At 52.0% G+C, this 25,810-nt stretch overlaps 3 protein-coding genes across 9 annotated transcripts; 1 reads left to right on the top strand and 2 right to left on the bottom strand.

Annotated features, from left to right (window-relative positions):
* Window positions 1–32: 32 nt before the first annotated feature.
* On the bottom strand, window positions 33–11,812 carry VAMP7 (vesicle associated membrane protein 7). 3 transcript variants are annotated; one of them, XM_056491193.1, is made up of 9 exons: window positions 11,742–11,800; window positions 9,547–9,645; window positions 6,834–6,993; window positions 6,592–6,649; window positions 5,296–5,433; window positions 4,123–4,213; window positions 3,811–3,878; window positions 2,501–2,593; window positions 33–1,656 (listed from the first exon to the last, which is right to left on the bottom strand). In XM_056491193.1, the coding sequence occupies exons 3-9, from the start codon at window positions 6,977–6,979 to the stop codon at window positions 1,588–1,590; spliced, it is 663 nt and encodes a 220-aa protein (XP_056347168.1). In that variant the 5' UTR covers window positions 6,980–6,993; window positions 9,547–9,645; window positions 11,742–11,800; the 3' UTR covers window positions 33–1,587. The 3 variants fall into 3 exon arrangements, with proteins under 3 accessions (XP_056347168.1, XP_056347166.1, XP_056347167.1); XM_056491191.1 differs by lacking the exon at window positions 9,547–9,645 and having other exon boundaries at window positions 11,742–11,812; XM_056491192.1 differs by lacking the exons at window positions 9,547–9,645; window positions 11,742–11,800 and adding an exon at window positions 7,550–7,700.
* Window positions 11,810–15,882, top strand: LOC130253007 (DNA-directed RNA polymerases I and III subunit RPAC2-like). Of its 2 annotated transcripts, none has more exons than XM_056491195.1 (5): window positions 11,810–11,921; window positions 13,244–13,341; window positions 14,427–14,503; window positions 14,690–14,772; window positions 15,107–15,882. In XM_056491195.1, the coding sequence occupies exons 1-5, from the start codon at window positions 11,844–11,846 to the stop codon at window positions 15,152–15,154; spliced, it is 384 nt and encodes a 127-aa protein (XP_056347170.1). In that variant the 5' UTR covers window positions 11,810–11,843; the 3' UTR covers window positions 15,155–15,882. The 2 variants fall into 2 exon arrangements, with proteins under 2 accessions (XP_056347170.1, XP_056347169.1); XM_056491194.1 differs by lacking the exon at window positions 15,107–15,882 and adding an exon at window positions 14,933–15,100 and having other exon boundaries at window positions 11,841–11,921; window positions 14,690–14,825.
* LOC130252997 (endothelin receptor type B-like) lies at window positions 15,410–25,433 on the bottom strand. 4 transcript variants are annotated; one of them, XM_056491169.1, is made up of 8 exons: window positions 25,197–25,433; window positions 21,131–21,577; window positions 20,235–20,347; window positions 19,380–19,584; window positions 18,911–19,060; window positions 18,109–18,242; window positions 17,007–17,115; window positions 15,410–16,378 (listed from the first exon to the last, which is right to left on the bottom strand). In XM_056491169.1, the coding sequence occupies exons 2-8, from the start codon at window positions 21,551–21,553 to the stop codon at window positions 16,229–16,231; spliced, it is 1,284 nt and encodes a 427-aa protein (XP_056347144.1). In that variant the 5' UTR covers window positions 21,554–21,577; window positions 25,197–25,433; the 3' UTR covers window positions 15,410–16,228. The 4 variants fall into 4 exon arrangements, with proteins under 4 accessions (XP_056347144.1, XP_056347146.1, XP_056347145.1 ...); XM_056491171.1 differs by having other exon boundaries at window positions 18,109–18,237; window positions 25,197–25,342; XM_056491170.1 differs by having other exon boundaries at window positions 16,236–16,378; window positions 17,007–17,185; window positions 25,197–25,411.
* Between the last annotated feature and the right edge of the window lie 377 nt (window positions 25,434–25,810).

Here is a 25,810-nt window from a genome sequence, read left to right as displayed (position 1 = left end):
AGCATTCCCAAGGTAGGTTTTCCACAAAACTCTGCTTTCTGTACAGGAATTTTATTGAAATCAAGGTAATGGTTTTTTACACTAATGCCTCAGTGCATCCTCAAGAAGGAAAGGAAGGATTTTCTTTAAAAATTATTTGTACATAAGACAAGAAATCATCCAAATGAACATGGTAACAGCACTAAAACATGCATGGCTGCACCTGGGGCTGCAGGAGCTGCAGGGAGGGGGCTCCAAGCTTTACATTCACAACAGAAAGAGAAGCAGGTGCCAGTGGCCACTGGCACTTTGTGGCTGTCAACCACCCTTGGTGAAACTTCAGCCCAGCAGAAGACAAACCCCAAGGAGCTGCTGGTTCTTGGAGACTCCAGTTCTTGACCTGGAAGGAGCTCTGTGGTTGGTGCCACACTGCAGGAGCAGCACAGCCATGTCCCCAACCCCCAGTGCCACCAGGACCTTGTGGCACCAACTTTTGCTCCAGCTCAGGCACCAAAAGCAGCCTCCCCTTCCACCCCTCCACTTCCCTGGGCCAAAAGCAGATTCCTTCCCCCCTGAAGGGTGTTTCCATTTTCTCCCTGGGAAAGGAGCCCAGCAGCCCCAGAAGTGCCCCCAGCCCCTGCCCAGCCCCCAGCAGCTCCTCAGCCAGGCCTGCCTTGGGATGGAGATGTGCAGCTGGCACAGAAACAGCACCCCTGAGCCTGCATTTGGTTACCAGCCTTGGGTTTGGTTTGAAATCCTCCCAGAGGAGAAGGTTCATCCTCAGACCTTGGAGAAGTCACCAGGCACCAACTCCAGCCCTTCTCTGCCCTCCAGTTGCAGTGCACACCTTCCAGGAGAAGCACAAGCAGCAGCTCCCTGGCACCTCAGCAAGCCACATTGGCCCCCAATTCACTGTAGCCAGTGCCAGAATTATAAATTATATCCATTCAGTCCACCCTCTGAAGGAGAGCAGGAGAAATCACCTGTGAGAAAGCAGATCCTGAACCGTGTGAGTGTCCCCTTTGCCAGCAGCTCAGGGGAGGTGAGGAAGAAGTGAGGATGAGGAGGCAGCCACTGCACAGCTGGGGTGATCCCACAGCCTCCTCCTGCCTGCAGCATCACTGCAGGAACAGGGACATGGCAGCAGCAGCACCTCCACTGAGTGCACAAACCCAGCCCCTGTTTGTCACCAGGGTGACACTGTGACTCCCATGCTGGAGCCACCAGGTGTGGCCAGATGTGCAGGAGAGGCTCTCTGGGAATCCAAACCCCGTTAATTTGGCTCTGCCCACCCCAGACCTCCTCTGTGGGACAGCTCCAGCTGCAGCCACTCCTGTCCCCAGCCAGGGGAGCCACACAGCATGCACAGAGCCCTCTGCAGGGCTGGCATTGGGACAAAAGGAACACAAAAACCCTTTCAAGTAATTAACCCAGCCCATTCTTGAGGTCACAGGAGCAGCAACCAGCTGGGTCTGTCTGGGTGATAAGGCAAAAAGTCTGAAGTCCTGGAGGGATGGGAGGGTGAAGGTGGCAGTGGTGACAGGCAGGAGTCACTCTGGAGGTTCCTTCTTCACTTCTTCACCTCCTGGGGAGCAGCTGCAGCTGCAGCTACTTCTGCACACAGCTGGGCCAGGCCAGCCCTCCACACACAGCTGACAGGATGATGTACAGGATCACCTGGGCAGGGAACATGAATTAGGGACTGCCAGCACTCACCTGGATGGGAAAGCCCTGAAGAGCCTGTCTGCCACCCTCCTGTCCCCATGGAGTGACAAAGTGCTTCCCAGCCTGCCCCTGCTCCATCCTTACAGCTGGAGGGGAACTGTCCCACCAAAAAAACCACTTCAGAGTCACTGAAGAGATCCCACCAGACTGAGGGTAAAAAGCCACCTCAGCTGCTGCTGGGCAAGCAGGGACAGCTCCTGCTGCTCCCATCTCCTCTCACAGGTCACAAAGGCTGGAAAAAACCTCCCAAAAAACAATCATCAAGTCCAACTTTGATCCTCTCATTTCCTGAACACCTCCACGGTGACCCCAGCACTACCCTGGGCTTCATCTCTGTGCCAGGGAAGGAATTTTTCCTAACATCCAACCTGAACCCCCCCGATTGCCTGGGAGAAGAGGCCAATCCTGTCCTCACCACCACCTCCTTCCAGGTGCTTGTAGAGGCAGGAGGTGCCCCCTTAGCCCCCCCAGCCACCCCCTGCAGCACCCTCTTCACACAAGGGACACTCAGTGCCCTGGCTCTGCCCTGCCAGGCAGGGCTGGGCACACACAGATCCCAGGACAGTGACACATCCCAGGAAACAAGAGATGGGCACACACAGATCCCAGGACAGTGACACATCCCAGGAAACAGAGATGGGCACACACAGATCCCAGGGCACACACAGATCCCAGGACAGTGACAGATCCCAGGAAACAAGAGATGGGCACACACAGATCCCAGGGCACACACAGATCCCAGGACAGTGACAGACTGGCAGGGGCTGCTGTTTCCAGCCCCAGGCTCCACACTCACAATGGACACGATGATGATGACAATGGTGAGCTTGAGGTTCTTCATACACATGGCTCGGGCAAGGTTCCTGCTGGTGGTTTTGAAAGTGACTGACTGCAAGAGAAAACAAGGGAAATCCCAGCATGGATGGGCTGGAAGGGACCTAAATCCCATCCAGGGACACTTCCCAATGTCCCTGGAAGGGACCTGAATCCATCCAGGGACACTTCCCACTGTCCCAGGCTGCTCCAATCCCAATCTCCAGCCTGGCTTTGGACACTGCCAGGAATCCACAGCTGCTCTGGGTGTTATTTCCTGTTATGGAAATATTTGGGATGTGGTTGTCCCATCCCAAATGTCCTCTCTGTACCCTGTATTTCCACACATTCAAAACAGGGTTTGGGCACTAAATGGCCCCAGACACCTCAGTGCAGCCATTCCATGGGGCAGTGCCAGCTTTTCCTCCAGGAGGCTGCAGAGGCAGGAACCACATCCCTGCTGCCTCAGAGCCCATTGCAAGGTGGGGACAGCAGCCCTGGATCTGTGGGGACATTCCCTTGAAGGATATTCCACCCCTTCATTCCCTGAGCTTCCCAAAGCCAGCACTCCCTAGGACAGCTCCTCCATGAGCTCAGCCCAGCTCCTGCAGCAATTCCAGCCCTGGGAGCTGCAGGTTCCCTGCTGGATGAGCTCCAGGCACCTCTGCTGCCCCTCTGAGGCAGGAGGGGTTTGGGACAGCTCAGGGATGTTTGGATCCCACCCAGGAGCTGCTGCCACAGGAGCTGGGCACCAAGCCAGGATGCTGAGCCAGGCATTCCCAAAGGAAAGACAAAAAGCTTCCAGAGTGCAAAGTACTTTGCTAGATAACTCTGTTTTATAATTACATTAATTTGGGGTTTTTTTAGTCTTCCTCAGAACATTCCCAAGAAGCTCCAGAGTCTTTAAAGATTATTTAGATGCAACAACTCAGCTTTTGAAATTTTAAATCAGCCAGACTTTCCCTGCTGATATCAGAGCAACTCCACAGATGCACATTTTGCAGTTTATCTGCATCCAGCTGCCTTCAGCCCAGCTGCCAGTGGAAATTGTGATTTTCTCTCTCCTATCACTACAGATAACCAGAGGGGACAAGGGATGAGGACAGGAACGTGTCACCCTTGGCTGGCTGTGGCACAGGGATCTTCCCCAAACTGGGATGCAGCTGGAAGGAGGGTGAAGGATTCCCTGCAGGTCTCCAAGCTCCTGTGTCCCTTTAAGTGTCCCCAGGTGCTGTCCCCACCTCCCTGCTGCACAAACACAACTTCCCCACTCCCAGATTTCCCCAAACTCACTGAATCCACGAGATTCTCTGTTTTATCAATCAGCAGCTCCAGCTTCTCTCCTCTTTGTGCCACAAGGTCTGGAGAAAAGAGACAAAAATCCAGCTGCAAAAAGCTGCTCCCAACACCTGAGCCAGGAGCTCCTGGCTGCAGCTTCCAGCTGTCCTGGGATAAGCAGGGATTGGGGAACAGCCTCACATCACACAGGCTGCATTTTGGGACAGAATTTTGGGTCAATTCCCTTTATTTTGGATGGTCAGACTTGTCAAACCCCAGACCCAAAAGGGAAGCAGCAGCAGAGAGCATTCCCAAGGGAAGCAGTACCTATGTTCCGGACCATGATCCCTTTGAGCTCATCAATCTGGGCTTGTGTCTCTGCCACCTGGTCTGGGCCCTTGCTCTCTGAGTGGTATTTCTGCAACAGAGAAACAGGGAAAACAGGAGCCTCAAAAAACCATGATCCAGGGAAAAGAGGAGCCTCAAAAAACCAGGAGTCTCAAAAATCAGGGGTCAGGGAAAACAGGAGCCTCAAGAAGCTGGATCAAGGGAAAAGAGGAGCCTCAAATACCAGGATCCAGGGAAAACAGGAGCCTCATAAACCCAGAATCCAGGGAAAACAGAAGCCTCAAAGAAACAGAAGTCAGGGAAAAGAGGAGTCTCAAAAACCAGGATCCAGGGAAAACAGGAGACTAAAAAAACAGGACCCAGGGAAAACAGGCAATTTGTGACTACTTTGAGCTGTGGCCCAATTCTTGCTTCTCTAAATTTCACAGCCTTGAGGCTGATGTGGATCTGAGCAATAAATCATTTTTAGCACGAGCCATCCCTTCACTAAAGTGACAGTAATAGGTGGGGACAGCCCTAAAGCCACGATTCCTGGGACACCTTGTCTTTAATCCAAGGGACATTCCACAAAGCCCAGCCCAGGAGGATTCCTGTTGGAAACTTGGAAAATGAGAATTTGGGGTTTTCTGTGCTGACAGGCACTGATTCCCAGGAAAACACTGATTTTGACTTGAGGCTGTTGAGAAGTCTTCCAAAATTAAGTGACAGATCTGGGATCATGGATGTGTAGTTTGAATAGAAGTGTGTAATACCACAGGGTAAAAATTTAGAATTTAAAGTCTTAGGATATAGTTATATACAGAAAGGAAGATGGGTGGAGGTTTAGGGTGGAGGTTTTTTTCTTCTTTACCTTCTTCTTCATGGGTCTGGGTGGTATTTTGTGATTGGATAGAAAAGTTCTCATTGCAGGTCAAGGGTGACTGGTTATTGGGTTAAAAGTAAAAATAATTTAGGTATCATTTCTTAATTAGACCTCAAAAGGCCTTGTAGAGAGAGAGATTAGAAACTTAGCTAGAAATGCTGTAGAACTCACTGTAACACAAGAATTAATAAACACCTGAGTCCAAGCAAGAAATTTGCACATTCAATCCCAACCCTGGCAGAGAAAAAAAAGAACTAAGGTGATGGGTTGGTGTGGGGAGCTGTGCTCACCAGCTGGGCAGCCAGCACGGAGGAGAACTCGCTGTTCATGGCATAGGGCAGGGCAGTCTGTGCCCGGGAGCCGTACGTGGTCTGGAAGCGCTTCTTGATCTCGTTCAGGAACGTGAAGGCTCGGGAGCGCTCAAAGTCCTGGAGCAGAGAGCAGAGAGCAGAGAGCAGAGCATGGAACAGCAGCAACAACAGCAACCTGCCAGGATGGGGGCTGTCCTAGGAACAACAACCTGCCAGGATGGGGGCTGTGGATTCTATCACCATCTGTTTAAAACCATTGGGGCAGTGACCCTTATATCCATGGGAGATATCTCCTGCTAATGGGCCATCTTTAAACCAGCTGGGCAATCATCTTTATCTTTCCCACAGCCCATCCTCCCTCCAGGAGATATCTCCTGTTCATGGCCACTGAGTCCCAGGGCATGACTGATAAAATTCCATCATCCCACTGGGAGATGCTCCAGCCAGGGGAGGAGCCAAGCCTTTCCTACCCAGATAAAAACTGACATTTTGGACACCAAGGAACCTTCTTTCCACTGGATTCCAGAGGAAAGCCAGACCTTTCCACATCATCCCTGGAGCTTCAGAGGAAACTGCACCTTCTCCAGGAGCACTGCTCCAGCTGAACCACATCTGCCCCTGCAGGAGGATGCAGCCACCATTGAATGGGACTGTGCCAACACCCTGACTGACTGACGGGTGTCAGCTTGGATTCTGACTCTGGCAGGGTTGGGATTGTTCTGAGTAATACTGCATTTCTATTTTAATTTTAATTTAGTGAAGAACTGTTATCCCTATTCCCATATCTCTGCTCCTTAATTTCAAAATTAGAATAATGTGGAGAGATAGTGTTTACATTCTCCATTTCAAGAGGCTCCTGCCTTTCTTAGCAGACACCTGTCCCCAAACCAAGACAGGGGCTGCAGCTCCCAGCTCTGCCTGGGACACTCCTGCACTGAGGGGAGCAGTTCCTCCAGCACTTCCAGGATTTTGGAGCACCAGGAAATGCAATGGTGTCACTGCTCTCACTGAGACAGAAACTGGGCAAAGCCAACAACTTCACCCCAAAACTCACAACACGTGTCCCTCCCATGGCAGGGGTTGGAATGGGATGGTTTTGGAGGTCACTCCCAACCCAAACCACCCCAAACTCCAATCTGAGCTCCAGGCTGAGCTCCCAGCTGTAACTGAGGTTACTGTAGCTCCAGGGGGAGAAAAGGCAGCTCAGAGCAGCCCTCATTAATAAATACCAAAACTCCCAGATTTCCCTGGGCTGTAGGTGTCCCCAGCACTCACATCATCTGTGATGCACAGGTAGATGATCCTGTCCTGGCAGATGTAATGGAACAGGTAACTGCAGGGGATTGAAAGGAAGAAACAAAACATAAATTTCCAGAATTTCATTTTCCATCAAATGGGAATTTGGATAGAAAAAAAAAAAAAAAAGACAGGATCACAGAAAACCCCCCAAACACTCCCAGTTTCTTGCTGTCCCCATGCATGCCCCCAGAGCCAAGGAAAGGAGAGGGGTTACTCACTTGCCATGGGAATAGGTCAGTTTGTTGTTCTCAGATGGGATTTTGGCCAGGATCTGCTCGGTCACCTCCAGGAAGTTGCCCCCACACCAGGCGTGCTTGGCCAGGATGGTGGTGCCCCTCGCCACCACGGCAAACAGGATGGCCATGGCTGCTCCCCTGCCTGGGGACACAGCAGGGGACATCAGCAGCTGCCACAGGCACCAGGACACAGCCAGGACACCACAGCCACAAAGTTTCCTCACTTCCCCTTTTAGGTTCTGCTCACAACGACACAAAACCCTCCAGAAAAGGGGTTTCATCACCTCTGTGCCTTGTGAGGGTGGCAAAGCTGATCTCAGAGCAGCTGCATCCCTGCAAGTGTCCAAGGTGAGGCTTGGAGCCACCTGGGCTAGCAGAAGGTGTCAGGAGTTGGAACTGAATGAGTTTAAGCTCCTTTCCAACCCAAACCACTGTGGGATTGATTCCCTAAGGCTCCAGGATGGAGAAACATCCCTGCTGCCACAGAAAGGGACACTCTTAATCAGCTCCAGTATCAGCACATTAATCTGGGGCCAGAGGCAGATCCAGCACATGGAGCACATGGCAGAGCCCAGCTGGGACAGCTGCCCTGCTCACCCTGCACATCCATAAGCCTCTTTTCTGCTTAGGAAGGGCTTAGGAGCCTGCAAAACCCAAAAATCTCATTTTTCACTTTGCTCTTAGGCCCTGCTTATTACCTGCTCTGTTCTCTGCCTCGAGAGATCTGACAAGATCCCAGAGCTATCCCAAATCCCCCAGGAGAGATCTCTGGGAACAGCCACTGAGCAGGAGAGATGGCTGAGCTTCTGGATCCCCCTGGGGAGATTTAGGGATCTCTCCTGGATTAATGAGGCTGTGAAGGAAGATCCAACCACTGAGCCTGGAATCACAGTCACCCCTGAGCCTGGAATCACAGTCACCCCTGAGCCTGGAATCACAGCCACCACTAAAACTGGAATCACAGCCACCACTAAACCTGGAATCACAGCCACCACTGAGCCTGGAATCACAGCCACCACTGAGCCTGGAATCACAGCCAGCACTGAGCTTGGAATCACAGCCACCACTAAACCTGGAATCACAGCCACCACTAAAACTGGAATCACAGCCAGCACTAAAACTGGAATCACAGCCACCACTAAACCTGGAATCACAGCCACCACTAAACCTGGAATCTCAGCCACCCCTGAGCCTGGAATCACAGTCACCACTAAACCTGGAATCACAGGCACCCCTGAGCCTGGAATCACAGGCACCACTGAGCCTGGAATCACAGCCACCCCTGAGCCTGGAATCACAGCCACCACTAACTGGAATCACAGGCACCCCTGAGCCTGGAATCACAGGCACCACTGAGCCTGGAATCACAGTCACCACTAAACCTGGAATCACAGCCAGCACTAAAACTGGAATCACAGCCACCACTAAACCTGGAATCACAGCCACCACTAAACCTGGAATCACAGCCACCACTAAAACTGGAATCACAGCCAACACTAAAACTGGAATCACAGCCACCACTAAACCTGGAATCACAGCCACCACTAAACCTGGAATCTCAGCCACCCCTGAGCCTGGAATCACAGTCACCACTAAACCTGGAATCACAGCCAGCACTAAAACTGGAATCACAGCCACCCCTGAGCCTGGAATCACAGCCACCACTAAACCTGGAATCACAGCCACCACTAAACCTGGAATCACAGCCACCACTAAACCTGGAATCACAGCCACCACTAAACCTGGAATCACAGCCACCACTAAACCTGGAATCACAGCCACCACTAAACCTGGAATCACAGCCACCACTGAGCCTGGAATCACAGCCACCACTAAACCTGGAATCACAGCCACCCCTGAGCCTGGAATCACAGCCACCACTAAAACTGGAATCACAGCCACCACTAAAACTGGAATCACAGCCACCACTGAGCCTGGAATCACAGCCACCCCTGAGCCTGGAATCACAGTCACCACTAAACCTGGAATCACAGCCAGCACTAAAACTGGAATCACAGCCACCACTAAACCTGGAATCTCAGCCACCACTAAACCTGGAATCTCAGCCACCACTGAGCCTCTGGAACAATCAGAAACCAGCAGCCAACACATCCCTGCCCTGCAAGGACCAGCTCAGGGCACAGAGCTCACACACCTCAATCCCCTGAGCTGAACAAATTCAGTCCCAAACTGAGCATTGTGAGGTGTTTTAGGCAATTCCTCCACAGCTCTGCTCTTTTAACACTGGGTACTGCTGCCAGCACCCTGACTGACTGACAGGGTGTCAGCTTGGATTCTGACTCTGGCAGGGTTTTGGGATTGTGTTTGGAACTGACAGGGTTTTGGAACTCACAGCCCTGCAGCAGCAGTGTGCTCAATTCCCTCAGCTCATGGCTCTCACCTCCCTGCATTCACAGCCCTCATCTCCCCAAATCCAGCCCAAAACCCCCCAAATCCCTGGTCCCTGCAGGACTCAGGAGCCCATGCTCAGCCCCAGCTTTGAGCAGAAGGGGTTAAATGAAGTAAGAGATTAACAAGGAGCATTTTCCTCCCTGGCAGCCCTGTGCCAGCCGTGTGCTACTCCTGGTAGTAACACAAATCTGTTAAACTGCTCCACAACGCTTCCTCAGCACTTAGAGGAATGAAATCCCTTTAAATCAACCCCTCTGCAGAGCTTTTTTCCTCCTAAACTTACAGTATCACACAGCTGGAAGCAGCCAAGACCTTCCAGAAAGACACTGCAAGATGCACGAGCTGCTGGCTGAGCTCCCTCTGGGGATTCAACTGAAGGATCCTGGAAACACAGCAGGGTTTGGGTAAGAGGGGCCTCAAAGCCCATCCAGTGCCACCCCTGCCATGGCAGGGACACCTCCCACTGTCCCAGGCTGCTCCAAGCCCTGTCCAGCCTGGCCTGGGACACTTCCAGGGATCAGTAGTCAGGGTCTCACCACTCTCACAGGGAGGAATTCCTTCCCAATACCAGGACATGGAAAAAAGAGACAGAAAAACCTCTTCAGGAACATCACTAACACACCCTCAGCACGATATTTAAAACCCTTGCAAGGATGATTTCCTGTTTTCTGGCCCAGAAGATTGCCAGCTCAGTGCCAGTGAGCCATGGAAATGCCTGCACTTCCAAAAATCCTCTTACAGAAAGCAAAGGGCACCACGCTGCTGTTTAAGCACAGAACAAGGGGAGGTGTTGCAACCCAGCCAGTTGCAAAGTGCTGCAATAAAGAGATCGTTTGAGCAGGGTGAGCTCAGCAGAAAGCAGCCCAGACTTCCCTTTAACCTCTGCTGGGGCAGCTGGAAAAATCATTATTGCATGACAGAATATTCCACCCTGAAGCCCTGGGGCTCTCCTGTTCGTTTGGAGCCTGAGAATTGGGACATTTGTGCTCCAACTCATCCCAAGTTCAGCTTCCCTTCTGCACACAGGGTTTTACTTGAGGCTCCCCCACTGCATCACTAGGGAAACAAATCACCAAGGAAATTAATCCACGTGCTCCTCCAGCCCCATCATCCTTCCTGGAAGCAGCACTGCAGGGCTGGGAGGGGGTAAGGACACACAACACCACGGGATTGAGCAAGCAGCTCTCTGAAAAGGGAACATGCAGCCCAAAGCATGGAATCAGGGAATTGTCCAGGTTGGAAAAGCCCCCCAGACCACCGAGTTCAACCATTCCCAGCACTGCCAAGGCCACCCCAACCCTTGTCCCCAAGTGCCATATCCACAGGGTTTTAAATCCCCCCAGGGATGGGCACCCCATGGGCTGGACAGTCCTGTCCAGGTCAGAATGTTCCCCAAATCCCCCCAAACCTCCCTGGCACAGCCACATCCTGTCCTGTCCCTGTGCCCTGAACCCCTCCAGCCCCCCCCCACATCTCTGATTCATTAATTAACTAATTAAGCCATCCAGTGCTACATTTGTGACATCACCCACTCCCAGACACACCAGTGACACTTCAATAACACACCAGTAATACCCCACTAATGATACCCCAGTAATGTGGCAATAAATCCTCCAGTAACGTCCCAGTAATGTGGCAAAAACACCCCCAGTAACACACTAATAACATTCCAAAAACGTGGCAATAAATCCTCCAGTAACATCCCAGTGACACACGAATAATATCCCAGTAATATGGCAATAAATCTTCCAGTAATAGACCACTAACACATTAATAACATCCCAGTAATGTGGCAATAAATCCCCCAGTAACACACTAATAATACCCCAGTAACACGGCAATAAATCCCCCAGTAACACACTAACAACACCCCAGTAATACAGTGATATAACAGCCCAGTATCACAGCAATAACACCCCAGTAACACAGTAATAACATCCCAGTAACACCCCAATAACACAGTGATACAACATCCCACTAACACCCCAGAACCACAGCAATAACACCCCAGAATCACAGCAATAACACACCACTACCAGCCCATCACACAGTGATACAACACACCAGTAACAGCCCAGTAACAGAGCAATAACAGTGATACAACACCCCACTAAGACAGCCATAACAGCCCAGTAACATCCCAGTACCACAGTGATGTAACACACCAGTAACAGCCCAGTCCGAGGCCAGCAGCACTCCCGTAACACGGCAATAACACCCCGGTACCCGCGGTCACCCCGAGCCTGTCCTGCTGCCGGTACCGCTGTGCCCCGTTCCTGTCCCCGTTCCTGTCCCCGTTCCTGTCCCCGGTGCCGAGCGCGGCCTCCTCCGGCCGGCAGCGCCTGCGGCCCGCGGGGCTGAGCCGGGCCGGGCCGGGCCGGGCTGTGGCTGTGGCTGTGGCCGGCCGGACCCGCACCCGAACCCCCCGAACCCCCGGCCCAGCCCCGGAACCCCCCGAGCGGCGCCCCCCGCGCTCACCCAGCGGCGCTCCGGGCCCCGCGGCCCCGCTGCGGCCCCGCCCGGCCCGGCCCGGCCCCGACGCGCTTCCGGCCGCGGGGCCGCCGGGAGAGCGGAACCGCCATGGCCGGAACCGGCACCGGGAGCGGCACCGGGAGCGGCACCGGCAGCGGCACCGGGAGCGGGCCCGCGCTGGAAACCGTGAGGGACACGGGGATGGGGCGGGGGGAGCGGGACGGGATCGAGAAAGGGATCGGGATGGGGATCGGGATTGGAGATCGAGGAGGGGATCAGGTTTGGGAAGTGTCGGGATTGGAGAAGGGAAGGGATGGGGATCGGGGAAGGGATGGGGGTCGGGATTGGGGAAGGGATCGGGGAAGGGAAGGGATCGGGATGGGAATCAGGATTGGGGAAGGGATCGAGATCGGGGAGGGGAAGGGAAGGGATCGGGATGGGAATCAGGATTGGGGAAGGGATCGAGATCGGGGAGGGGATCAGGATCGGGATGGGGATCGGGGTCGAGGTCGGGATCGAGATCGGATCGGGATTAGGGAAAGGATCGGGATCAGGATCGGGATTAGAGAAGGGGTCGGGATCGCGGAAGGGATCAGGATCGGGATGGGGATCGGGGTCGGGATCGAGATCGGGATCGGCATTAGGGAAAGGATCGGGATCAGGATCGGGATTGGAGAAGGGATCGGGATTGGGGAAGGGAAGGGATCGAGGAAGGGATCGGGATCGGGGAGGAGATCAAGTTCAGGGAAGAGATCGAGACCGGGACCGGGATCTAGGAAGGGATCGGGATCAGGGCCGGGATCGGGGACCCGATGCAGGAGGTGGAACACGGGGGGCCGGGCTCTGCTGCCGAGGAAAGCAGCCCCACGTTGTGCCAGGGCAGGTTCAGATGGGATATCAGGGAAAATTCCTTCCTGGAAAGGTTTGTCCAGCCCTGGCACAGCTGCCCAGGGCAGGGTGCAGTGCCCATCCCTGGAGGGTTTAGCAGCCCTGTGGATGTGACATTTGGGGACACAGTTTGGGGTGCCCTTGGCAGTGCTGGATGCTCAGTGGGCTTGGGGGGCGTTTCCAACCTAAATGATTCCGTGATCCTGCCATTCCCAAGCCTGGCTTAGTGGTGGGGCACCCTCAGTGTGCTGGGGTGGCATCAGGACAAATGGTGCCAGGATGGCTCCAAGGGACATCCTGTGGTGAGGTAGTCCTGAGGTCAGGACTAACCGTCTTTAAAACTAAGATTTACATTTGGGAGCTTTCCCTCCTCTCTGAAGTTGTTCTGGTCCCACCTGCCAGTCCCTCTGGGGAACTGAGCTGGGGCTGATCCTCACCCTGCAGGTGCCCCTGCGCTCAGGGAGGTCACAGCTGCTTCTCTTTCTCTTTCTCTTTCTCTTTCTCTTTCTCTTTCTCTTTCTCTTTCTCTTTCTCTTTCTCTTTCTCTTTCTCTTTCTCTTTCTCTTTCTCTTTCTCTTTCTCTTTCTCTTCTCTCTCCTCTCCTCATCCCCTGGTGACAGGTGCAGGCAGATGGCACAGATGGGGACTGTGTCACCTTCGTGCTGCACGACGAGGATCACACCCTGGGCAACTCCCTGCGCTACATGGTGATGAAGAAGTGAGTGTGACCCATGAGGGATCCCCGTGGCCTCCTCCTTCCTGACCCACAGCTCAGCTGGGGCTGGGGCGAGGCAAACCCTCCCAAATCCCCTCTGTGCTCCCCCTTCCACCTGCTGCTCCTCCTCTTCCTTGTGCTGAGAGCACCAGCAGCTCTTAAAGGGTCTGACCAGCCTCCCCTGCCCAGGAGCCCCAGTTAACTCAGCCCAGGGCTCCCAGTCCCTCCTGAGCTGCTGGGTGCTGGATTTCCCATCCCTGGAGCTGTCCCAGGAGCAGCCTGGGGTGGTGGGAGGTGTCCCTGCCATGGCAGGAGGTGACACTGGATGGGCTTTGAGATAAATCACTGTGACAACACAAAATGAGCTGGGGGCCAAAGCCCCAGCACTCAGCTCAGCTGGAGAGAGAGGCCCTGCAACATTTTGGGGACTCCTGAAGTGCCCTGGACCACCCAGCAGAGCTAAGATAAGAGAGAATTCACAAAAAGAAAACAAAGGAACATTAAATTCACAACTTAACTGATTATCTTCATATACTTGATTCAAGGGCATGTCTGGAGGCTTTCTAAAATTTGCTTGGAATGTTGAAAGAATTCAGCAGTAAAACAGAACAACAATGTTAAATAATAAAACAGAAATCAAAATTGTTCTGTAATACAGAATTTATACTCTTAATACACAGTTTTAAAATTAAATACAGAAACTAAATGTGAGCCTTAAAAGTTGAGCTTATAGGGAAATATATATAAAGAATTTAATATATATAAAGGAAATTTTAGCTTGGATTAAATTTTACACTTGAAATGATGATTTTAGAAATGGTTTGGCTGCAGGGAGAATTCCAAGCAGCCAGGATGGATCCTGTGTGTGGTGCCAGCTCTGTCCTGGCCCTGCAGAGCTCCAGCTCAGCTCAGGGAGAGATGGATGGATGGATGGATGGATGGATGGATGGATGGATGGATGGATGGATGGATGGAGTCATTCCAGAAACATCCAGAGCCCCAGCAGCCCTGGGGGTGCCCTGAGCCTCAGAATTCCTGGGATCTGTGTGGCCTGGCCTGGGTTTCACTGCCCCCTCTCCTCTCTGCAGCCCTGACGTGGAGTTCTGTGGCTACTGCATCACACACCCCTCAGAAAGCAAGATCAACTTCAGGATCCAGACCAGAGGTGAGGCTGGAATTCCCCCTGCTCCTGGCAGCTTCCCTGCAGGAGTCTGTTCAGTGAGGAACAGCCCTTTGTCCCTGCTGAGCCTCACAGGCTGCTCCCAGAATTCTGCTCCAGCTGCAGTGGGAAGCTCATCCCTGGGAGCAGCTCCCCTGTCCCTGATCCATCTTTTCCCATCTGTTCCCCAAGGAGCCCTTCCTGCTGTGGAGCCATTCAGGAAAGGGCTGAATGACCTGATGGGTGTTTGCCAGCACGTGCTCAACACCTTTGAGGTGAGAATTCCTGGGGAGCTTCTGTCCCTTGGGCCATTCCTGGGGAGTTCAGGGTCACTTCTGTCCCTTGGGCCATTCCTGGGGAGTTCCAGATCTGTCCTTTGGGCCATTCCTGGAAAACTCCAGTTCTGTCCCTTGGGCCATTCCTGGGTAACTCCAGTTCTGTCCCTTGTGTCATTCCTGAGGATCTCAGGATCAGTTCTGTCCCTTGGGCCATTCCTGGGGAGCTCAGGGTCACTTCTGCCCCAGGGACTCGTTGGTGACATTTGTGTTTGCTCTTGTTGGTGACATTTGTGTCTGCTCTTGGTGACATCTGTGTCTGCTCTTGTTTCAGAGGAGCATGAAGGAGTTCAGGGCACAGAAGGAGGAGGAGATGCAGTAACCTTTGGGAATGTGTAACCTCTGTGTGTTGAAAGCCCTGTGCCCAAATTATTTTTTTTGTTGTTGTTGTTTTTTTTTTTATGACTTTGTTGCAAAATGTACTTTCTTGAATAATAAAATGTATTAATTTAGATGCTGCAGAGCTGATGCTGTGTCCTGCTCAGCACAGGGTCATAGAACATGGACACAGATTGGGAAATTTGTGGAAAATGGGCTGGGCTTGATATTCCTCAGTCTGTGTTTACCTTGACACCCGTTTGTCTTTATGATTTATTTGTAAAACTTTTACATTTCAGTGAAAGTTAAGCTAAAAAATCCACCCCAACACCTGGAAAATTGCAGTCTCATCTCTTCTCCCCTTTTCCTCTCTCCATATTTGTTTCCATGACAAGGTAGAAGGGGGAAAAAGGAAAAGAGAAAGAGGGAAAATAGAGATGTGGGAAAACCAACAACAACAACAAAAAAATCATCAAAAACCTGGTAAATACAACTTTTTCATGGAGCTTCCCTGGAAGTTCTGGCAAGAATGTTGGGATGGAATCAGCTGGAATCACCTGGATCAGGATCCTTCCACTGTCCCAGGGTGCTCCAACCTGACCAACCTGGCCTTGAAAATTGCTGGGAAATCCCCTGGGGGATGAATTATTGCCAGTAATAAATCAGGGAGAGCCTTTTCCCATATTTCAGTTGGTTCTGGTGGCTCTTCCAGCTGAGGTTGGACCTTCCCCACCTCCACAGGACCACGAGGATGTCTCCAAGGGTTTCTCCAAGATTTGCTTGGCTTCTCCAGCTGGGATTTGTCTCTGTCCCTGTCCTCAGAGCGAGCACCCCAACCTTCCTTCCCTTCCCCCCTCCCCACCAGGCAATGGCCAGGAGTCCTTTGGTTTTTTCTGCAAGGAAATGAAGAATCCTGTGAGGATGTGAATCCCCTTCCCTCTCCTGCTGGGTGTGGAGCTCCAGCTCCTTCCAGTTGGGCTGGACACGAAAAGCTGACTCAGGCCCAGCCAGGAGGAGGCTTGGGAGGATTTGGGGTGTCCTGCTGTCCTTGTGCCCTGCCCTGGCTGGTGACAGGGCTTTAGGATGAGCTGTACTTGTTGCTGAGGCGGGAGCTGCTCCTGTCCAGCCCCAGCTCCTGCCCCGTGGCTTTCCACTTGCCAACAGATCCCTTCTCATCCGTGGGGGTGATGCTCAGGGCTGGCCTCTGGCACCAGCAGCACAGGCAGGACTGGGGACACACAAAGGGGAGAGGTGACACGTGTGGGGTGTGGGGGAAGAGGAGGGAGTGGTCCCATGTTGGTGCCAGCCTGGGAACTGCTGAGCCTTGCTGTCCTGCAGCTCTGCTGGGAGAGGTTGTCCAGGATAGGGCTGGGCAGGGTGGGAAATGAGGAGGCTGGAATCTGAAATCTGGGGGCATTTCTTGTGATTGTGTTTTTGTGATGTGTTCTCATCATTAGGGGGCAGAAAATGCAGGTGATGCTTAGCTGGGCTCAACTCCCATCCCATCCCATGGATCCCTATCCTATCCTATCCTATCCTATCCTATCCCATCCCATTCCATTCCATTCCATTCCATCCCATCCCATGGATCCCATCCCTGTATCCCATCCCATGCTCCTTCCCATCCATTCTCAGGGCTTCACTACTCCTGAAAATCATCTCCCAAATTTTGGCTTCAAAGTTTGGAGCAGCCCCAGCCCCTGGTCTGATGGTTTGTGGGGATGTTCCTGTCCCAGAGTGACAGGGAATTTGGGGCTTGTCCTAAATCCTGCTCCCAGCAGGGCACTGGTGGCCTTGGAGGGGATAATTTGGGATGAGGAAGAAGATCAGCTCGTGGCCCTGGGCCTGATTCCCACCTGGAAGCAGTTCTTGAATTTCCGACTGACGAAGTACAGAGCCACGGGGTTGATGCAGGAGTTGAGGGAGGCCATGTTGATCCCAAAATAATCCATCACCAGCAGGAAACTGAGGTGGGAAGGGGGAGAACAGATGTGTCAGAGGTGGATTTCCAAACTGCCTGGCCTGGATCCTGCTGCTGTGGAGGAGCAGTGGCTGATAACAGAGCTGAGCACAGATCCCTGCTCCCCTAAAGGAATCCTTTCCCTGCAAGGAGCATTCCCTGGGGAAGCCGAGAACAGGAGCTCTGGTTCCTCCTGGTGCCCCCAAACCCAGCACAGCAGCAGCCCCAGCTGGGCTGGACTTTGACTTTGGGCAGAATTTTTGAGTTTCTGACTTTTTGGATGGTGATGGGTGGCAGGGGAGGGAGGAGAAAGTGAGGAACCCCCAGCCCTGCTGGGAATATTCCTGGAGACCTCATCTTCCCAGAGCCATTCCCAAATCCAATGTAACCCTTCCCAAATTCAATTTAACCCTTCCCAAATCCGGTTTAACCCTTCCCAAATCCGGTTTAACCCTTCCCAAATCCGGTTTAACCCTTCCCAAATCCGGTTTAACCCTTCCCAAATTCCATTTAACCCTTCCCAAATTCAACCCTTCCCAAATTCAACCCTTCCCAAATTCAACCCTTCCCAAATTCAACCCTTCCCAAATTCAACCCTTCCCAAATTCAACCCTTCCCAAATCCGGTTTAACCCTTCCCAAATCCAATTTAACCCTTCCCAAATCCAATTTAACCCTTCCCAAATTTAACCCTTCCCAAATTCGATTTAACCCTTCTCAAACCCTTCCCAAATCCAATGTAACCCTTCCCAAATCCAATTTCACTCTTCCCAAATTCAACCCTTCCCAAATCCGGTTTAACCCTTCCCAAATAAAATATAAACTTTCCCAATGTAACCCTTCCCAAATCCCATGTAACCCTTCCCGTGCCTCCCCACCCTCTCAGCGCCCACCGGGAGGGCGGTGCCATCCGCAGAAGGAGTTCCCTGCCCCGCCCGCAGCCAGCCCGGCAGCGCTGCCCTGCCCTGCCCCGCGGCTCCTGCCGCTGCCGGGCGGTACCTGAGCAGCTCGCAGCGGTTGGGGTCCGTCTGGTCGTAGATGGTTTTCTTGAGGATGCGGCTGAGGTGCAGGGGCAGCCAGCAGAGCGCGAAGATCACCACCAGGCAGAACACGGTCTTGGCCACCTCCCTGCGCTGCCGGGGGCGGGGGGTCAGCACTGGGGGCAGCTCCCGGCCCGTGGGGTCAGGGAACGGTTTGGGGTGGGAGGGCAGGGGTGTCCTTCACCAGCACAGGGGCAGGGGCAGCTCCAGGTGGGTCAGAGCAACCCCAAAATTCTCCTGGGGTTGCCTGGGACACCTTCACCATCCATCCCTGATGGGGTCAGACCCTGCCCAGCCTCTGCTGGGGCCTGGGTGGATGATGGATGGATGGATGGATGATGGATGGATGGATGATGGATGGATGGATGATGGATGGATGGATGGATGGATGGATGGATGGATGGATGGATGGATGATGGATGGATGGATGATGGATGGATGGATGATGGATGATGGATGGATGGATGATGGATGGATGGATGATGGATGGATGATGGATGGATGATGGATGGATGGATGGATGATGGATGGATGGATGATGGAAGATGGATGATGGATGGATGGATGGATGGATGATGGATGGATGGATGATGGATGGATGGATTGATGATGGATGGATGATGGATGGATGGATGGATGATGGATGGATGGATGATGGATGGATGGATGGATGATGGATGAATGGATGGATGGATGGATGTCCCCCTCCAGCAGCACCCCGTCCTTTTGGGAACCCCAGAACCCCTCCCTGGGTCCCTCACCCGTTTCATGTGGTCATTCAGGGCGATCCTCATCCCGTTCCTCTTGCTCAGCATCTCGCAGGACATGAGGGTGTAGAAGATGCCCGTGCACACCAAGGGCAGGCAGAAATAGAACCCAAAAAGCCACCAGTCCTTGACATCCCGGTAGAACTGCGGGGACAGGGACAGGGAGCAATGGGAACGGGGAAAGGGCAGCAGGGACAGCCTGGGATGCACACAGACCCTGCTGAAGGGGGATTGGGGTTGGGGTTGGTACACTCATGAAGCAGGATTTGGTTTAGGGTTGGTTTTAGGGTTGGTACTCTCATGAAGTGGGATTTGGTTAAGGGTTGGGTTTGGGGTTAGGATTGGGGTTGGATTTGAGAGTGGGGTGGGGTTTGGGATTGTTTTTAGGGTTTGGTTTAGGGTTGGGATTAGGGTTGGATTTGGGATTTGGTTTAGGATTTAGGGTTGGGATTAGGGCCGGTACCCTCATGAAGCTGGATTTCTGCTCCGAGGCCAGCATGCACACCCACAGGTGCTGCTCCCAGTAGCTCAGCTCCACCATGTCGAAGGCGATGGCCTCGGGCACCGCCAGCACCACGGCCAGCGCCCAGATCAGCAGCACCTCCACGGCCTTCCAGAGGGGAATCCCGATGCCCTGGATGCGGCTCCAGGACGCCACGGCCCGGTACCTGCCGGGGGAGGGGCGAGAAGAGCCGGGGGGAGCAGAAGGGACAGAGCAGAATTGGCCCCAAAGGTTCTTTCTGAGCCTTCCCAAGGGAGGGAATGGGAAGCAGGGGCTCAGTGGGGGGATGGGATGGGACCGATGGGATGGGATGGGATCCATGGGATGGGATCCATGGGATCTATGGGATGGGACAGGATAGGGTGGGATCCAGGGGATGGGATGGGATCAATAGGACGGGGTCCATGGCATGAGATCGATGGGATGGGATGAGGTCCATGGGATGGGATGGAATGAATGATATGGATGGGACCCATAGGATGGGATGGGATCCATAGGATGGGGTCCATGGGATGGGATGGGATACGGATCAGATCCATGGTATGGGATGGAATCCATGGGATGGGATGGGATGGGATCAATGATAGGGATGGGACCCATAGGATGGGATGAAATCCATAGGATGGGGTCCATGGGATGGGATGGGATCCATGGGATGAGGTCTGTGCTTGGCCACCCTTCCTCACCACCCCACCCACCACCCCTTGGCCTTTCCCAGCTGGACCCCAGCTCTGGAATTCCAGCTCCCCACCAGTCCCCATCTTGGCTGCTGGCTCAGCCTGGGGTGCCAGGGGGCAGGGTGGTGCTGAGTCTCACCTGTCGATGCTGAGGGCACAGAGGCTGAGCACAGTGATGCCCACAGAGGCTTTCTGGATGAAGGGCACCAGCTTGCACACCTGCACTCCGAAGGGCCAGTCCTTGGCCAGGAGCTGGGGAGGAGCCACGGGTCACCAGGCAGTTTGGGAATGCACCAGCTCCTCTGGGCTCCCCACACTCCTGCAGAGCCCACAGAGAGCAGGGAGAGCTCTCTGAGCTCCCCAGCCCTGGGAACGCGCCCTGGGAGCTTTGCTGTGGTTTGTTGGGGCTGGGAAACGGGACTGGACACAGAGAGGAGGGATGGTCCAGACAGCAGGTCCTGACTCCAGACCCTGGGGGGTTCTGGATGGATTTGGGACACCAAGGGACCTTCTTCCCACTGGATTCCAGAGGAAAACCAGACCTTTCCACATCATCCCTGGAGCTCCAGAGGAAACTGCACCTTCTCCAGGAGCACTGCTCCAGCTGAACCACATCTGCCCCTGCAGGAGGATGCAGCCACCATTGAATGGGACTGTGCCAACACCCTGACTGACTGACGGGTGTCAGCTTGGATTCTGACTCTGGCAGGGTTTGGGATTGTTCTGTGTAATACTGCATTTCTATTTTAATTTTCCTAGCAAAGAACTGTTATTCCTAATTCCCATATCTTTGCCTGAGAGCTCCTTAATTTCACAATTATAATAATTTGGAGGGAGGCTGGGTTTTACATTCTCCATCCCAAAGAGAATCTCCTGCCTCTATTTGCAGACACCTGTCCTCCAAACCAGCACAAAACCAAACAATAAATCGCTTTTTGCACAATTTGCTGTCCAGATTCGCAGTTTCTCCCGCAACCCAAAACGCTGCTACATTATTTATTTTTTTTTTTTCCCTGTCCCGCCCGCCCCACCCACCTTGTAGACGTTGACGGGCAGGGCGATGAGGATGTAGAGCAGGTCGCCCAGCGCCAGGCTGGCGATCAGCACGTTGGGGCCGTTCCTCATGCACTTGTTCTTGTAGATGATGCGCAGCAGCGTGGAGTTGCCCACGATGCCCACCAGGAAGATGGAGCAGGACACCACGGTGTTGATGTACTTGAAAACGTGCCGGATGTCGGCGGGACGGGCGCACACGGGCAGCAGGGGCTGCTCGGAGGGAGAGCTGCCCGACAGGTTGGAGCCGGGCTGCGGCAGCAGCGGGGGATGCTGCTGGCTCGGCAGCTCCAGGGGCTCCGTGCTGCCCTGGAAGGGCTCCGGGCTCTGCGTGTGCGCTCCGGGGAAGAGGCAGCTCAGGAGGATGGGCAGGACCGCCGGGGAGATGCGGGCAGGGGCGATCATGGTGCCTGGGGGTCCTGCTGGGGTCTGCCGGGGGAGAAAGGGAGCGGGGAGAGGAATTGATCAGGATGGGATGTGGAGAGAAGAAAATTGTCCAGCCTGGAGAGGAGGAGGCTGAGAGGAGACTTTGCTGGGATCTGAAAACTCCTCAACTCCAATCTCTGTGAGCAGGGACAGACCCCAGGGAACGGCTGGAGATGTGTCAGAGCTGTGGAGAAAATTATCCAGCCTGGAGAGGAGGAAGCTGAGAGGAGACTTTGCTGGGATCTGAAAACTCCTTAACTCCAATCTCTGTGGGCAGGGACAGACCCCAGGGAACGGCTGGAGCTGTGTCAGAGCTGTGGAGAGAAGGAAAATTGTCCAGCCCGGAGGGGAGGAGGCTGAGGTCAGAGTTTGGGGTCTGAAAACTCCTCAACTCCAATTTCTGTGAGCAGGGACAGGCCCAGGGAACGGCTGGAGCTGTGCCAGGGAGGTTGAGGTTGATATCAGGAAAGGTTCTTCCCCCAGAGGGTTCTGAGCACTGCCACAGCTCCAGGAGAGTTCGGACACAATCCCAGGGTAGGATTTGGGGGTGTCTGGATCCCTTTGGTTCCCTCCCAGCTGGGATATTCTGTTTGCTGATTCAATCCTGTTTATGAGTGGCTGGAGAGCTCCATCCTCCCAGCAAACAGAAACAGCCCCAGATCAGACCCCAGCTCAGAGCTGCTGACCCCAGGGTGGGGCTCGTGCTGCTGAATTTAAACAGCTCGGCAGAACAATCTGGCAGGAGAACAGCCTGTCCCTTGTGCTGGGACACCAGAGCACTGAGTGACACATCCAGGAACTCCTTGGGCAGCTCCAGGGATGGGGATCCAACCCTCCCTGGGCAGTTCCTTTTCCATTAGGAAATTCCTGCTGGTGTCCAGCCTGAGCTGTCCCTCTCCTCCTGTCCCTGTTCCCTGAGCAGATCCCAAATCCCCACCAGCTGTCCCCTCCTCTCAGGGAGTTTTGGGGTTTAGTTTTGGGTCCTTTAGTTCTCGAGGTTGCAGTTTTGGGGCACCTCTGGTTTTGTCTGAAGTTCTGCAGTCCCACTCGGGGTGCACAGAGCCAGCAGAACTTTTCCAGCTCATTCCAGGGGGAGGTGAAGCCTCACCAACATCCCCAGTCTGATCCCCCTGCAGAGGGAGGGCTCAGCACAGCCAAAAAACACTGCAGGGATTTTTCCAGCAGAGCCACACTGATCCCTGACTTCCCATCGTGATCCTTCGTCATCCTCACCTCCACAAACTGAACCTCTTCCTTCCCAAACCCCTGAAATTAGGGTGTAAAAACAAAACTGAACCTCTTCCTTCCCAAACCCCTGAAATTAGGGTGTAAAAACCAAACTGAACCTCTTCCTCCCAAACCCCAAACTCAGGGTGTAAAATCAAACTGAATCTCTTCCTCCCAAACCCCTGAAATTAGGGTGTAAAAACCAAACTGAATCTCTTCCTCCCAAACCCCAAACTCAGGGTGTAAAATCAAACTGAATCTCTTCCTCCCAAACCCCTGAAATCACGGTGAAAATAAAACTGAACCTCTTCCTCCCCAAACCCCCAAACTCAGGGTGTAAAATCAAACTGGGACTGGGAGCTGGAGCCTTCCTGAGAGTCCCTGGGATTTCCCTGCTCAGGGAACAAGTGAGGGATCAGGGATCAGGGATCAGGGATCAGGGACTCAAGTCTGCCCTGGCTCCCCCAGGCAGAGCTGGGATCTGATCCCAAACTTGGGATCTGCTCCCAGGACACTCCTGGGCTGGGAAAAGGGAAGACAAGAAGGGAGAGGATGGATAAATACGCAAAGGATCACAAATCCCAGCTCTGAGCTGTTCCAAGTGTCCTTGGGAGTGTCCCAGCCTCTCTCCCAGGACACTCCTGGGCTGGGAAAAGGGAAGACAAGAAGGGAGAGGATGGATAAATGCCCCAGAGGATCACAAATCCCGGCTCTGACCCCTTCCAGGTGTCCTTGGGAGTGTCCCAGCCTCTCCCCAGCCCTGCAGCCCCTGCCTGGGGTCCCTGGGGCTCCCGGGGATGGCACAGGGTGACAGAATCACCCCGAGCCCCCCGCAGCCCTGCAGAGAGAAGAGAAGAACAAAATCCCCCCGGGCTGGGCAGAGGAGCTCATGTGAGGAGGTCACAGGACTCGGCTCCTCGCAGCGGGGCAGAGGGAAACCCTTCCTCCCACCTCCCCTGCTCCGAGATCTTGTGATAAACCCAGAATTTTGGGGAAGAAAAGCTGTTTTCTGCTGCCCATTGAATCCACCTTGGGGCGCTTGGAAGCGCAGCCCGTCCCCAGCTGAGGGAAACTGAGGCACGGAGCGCCAAGAAGCTTGTGCGGGTGGGAAAAAATACCCAAAATAGCAAATATCCAAAACAATAAACACCCAAAACAACAGATATTCAAACCAAAATATACCCAAAATAGCAAATATCCAAAACAATAAACACCCAAAACAACAGATATCCAAACCAAAAAATACCCAAAACAACAGATATCCAAACCAAAAAATACCCAAACCAACAAATATCCAAAACAACAAATATCCAAACCAAAAAATACCCAAAACTATAAATATCCAAACCAATAAATATGCAAACCAAAAAATACCCAAAACGATAAATATCCAAACCAATAAATACCCAAACCAATAAATACCCAAAACAATATCCAAACCAATAAATACCCAAAGCAATAAATATCCAAATTAATACCCAAACAAACACCCAAACCAATAAATACCCAAAGCAACACCAACATTATATATATAATTTATACATTATTAATTATAATATAGCAATTATATAATCTGTTTTATATTCTTCACATCATTCATTTTAGTTTAATTTAATTATTTTTAATTAATTTAATTTAAATTTATTTTAATTTATATTTGTTTAATAGATAATTATATTTTTAGGAGCGGTATCACTAGTAAAAGTATTTATATTATTCCGTGGATTATATATTATATATATTATCTATTATAATGTATATTACGTATTATATTTTATATATTTATATATTTATATTCTATAATATATTTATATATTATATATTATATTTTATACATTATATATTTTAAATATTATATTTTATACATTATATTTTGTACCTTATATTTTATACATTATATATTATATTTATATATTATATATATTATCTATTATAATGTATATTACGTATTATATTTTATATATTTATATATTTATATTCTATTATATATTTATATATTATATATTATATTTTATACATTTTTTTACCTTATATTTTATACATTATATATTATATTTATATATTATATTTTATCTATTATAATGTATATAACGTATTATATTTTATATATTTATATATTTATATTCTATTATATATTTATATATTATATATTATATTTTATACATTTTTTTTACCTTATATTTTATACATTATATATTATATTTATATATTATATTTTATCTATTATATTTCATATGTGGATAAATATCACAGCACAATCTCAGTGGGTGCAGGAGAGGAGGGGGAGAGGTGACAGCAGCACAAAACACAAAAACCCACCCTGGCACGAGGAATTAATTAATTTTTTTTGCAGATTAAAGCAGAGAACAGCAAAGCTTCCCATGGGAATCGTTACCTGGCTGCTGGGCAGGGAATTCGGGAGCTGCTCCCTCGGGAATCCTTCCCCCCGCCTGGGGCGGCTGCAGGACGCTGGATTTGGGATTTTGTGCCGCTGCTGCAGGTTTTGTGGTTTTATAGAAAATCCCAGCGCTGCCCCTGCCGCCGGTGGGGTGGGGATGGAGGAGGGAAAAGGGAAATTAAAAAATAAATGGATAAAGCGGGACAGGGAGGGGCGGGATCCTCCCCTCGGGATTAGTTCAGAGCTCGGGGGAAAGGCTGGGATTGCTCAGGGGAGGGTTGGGAATGGGAAGGGATTATCTGTGCGCAGGGAAAGCCGGGTTTGGGAGGGAAGGAGATGGAATTAAGCCAGGTTTAGTGGGAAGGACAGGAGGAAAAGCCAGGTTTGGGAGGGACACGGGGTAAAAGTCAGGTTTGGTGGGAAGGACAGGAGGAAAAGCCAGGTTTGGTGGGAAGGATAAAGAAGTAAAGCCAGGTTTGGTGGGAAGGGCACAGAAATAGAGCCAGGTTTAATGGGAAGGACACCAGGAAAATCCAGGTTTGGTGAGAAGGACAGGGAGTTAAGCCAGGTTTGGTGGGAAGGAGATGGAATTAAGCCAGGTTTAGTGGGAA

The sequence above is a fragment of the Oenanthe melanoleuca genome, chromosome 4A (genome assembly GCF_029582105.1).
Source record: "Oenanthe melanoleuca isolate GR-GAL-2019-014 chromosome 4A, OMel1.0, whole genome shotgun sequence".
In the NCBI taxonomy this organism is placed as follows: Eukaryota; Metazoa; Chordata; class Aves; order Passeriformes; family Muscicapidae; genus Oenanthe; species Oenanthe melanoleuca.
Note: the sequence above shows the minus strand (reverse complement) of the source record. Positions and strands in the feature narration are given on the sequence as shown.

What these genes read in the sequence shown, in the direction of transcription:
- VAMP7 (XM_056491191.1), bottom strand. Translation starts at nt 6,979, where the DNA reads ATGGCCATCCTGTTTGCCGTGGTGGCGAGGGGCACCACCATCCTGGCC. An exon ending in CCGTGCTGGCTGCCCAGCTG is followed by an intron (nt 4,214 to 5,295) that starts GTGAGCACAGCT and finishes TCTCTGTTGCAG; the next exon opens with AAATACCACTCAGAGAGCAA. An exon ending in TCATCATCATCGTGTCCATT is followed by an intron (nt 1,657 to 2,500) that starts GTGAGTGTGGAG and finishes TTCCCTGCCCAG; the next exon opens with GTGATCCTGTACATCATCCT.
- LOC130252997 (XM_056491169.1), bottom strand. Translation starts at nt 21,553, where the DNA reads ATGATCGCCCCTGCCCGCATCTCCCCGGCGGTCCTGCCCATCCTCCTG. An exon ending in TGCCCGTCAACGTCTACAAG is followed by an intron (nt 20,348 to 21,130) that starts GTGGGTGGGGCG and finishes GCTCCTCCCCAG; the next exon opens with CTCCTGGCCAAGGACTGGCC. An exon ending in AGAAATCCAGCTTCATGAGG is followed by an intron (nt 19,061 to 19,379) that starts GTACCGGCCCTA and finishes CTGTCCCCGCAG; the next exon opens with TTCTACCGGGATGTCAAGGA.
- LOC130253007 (XM_056491194.1), top strand. Translation starts at nt 11,844, where the DNA reads ATGGCCGGAACCGGCACCGGGAGCGGCACCGGGAGCGGCACCGGCAGC. An exon ending in GCGGGCCCGCGCTGGAAACC is followed by an intron (nt 11,922 to 13,243) that starts GTGAGGGACACG and finishes CCCTGGTGACAG; the next exon opens with GTGCAGGCAGATGGCACAGA. An exon ending in CGCTACATGGTGATGAAGAA is followed by an intron (nt 13,342 to 14,426) that starts GTGAGTGTGACC and finishes TCCTCTCTGCAG; the next exon opens with CCCTGACGTGGAGTTCTGTG.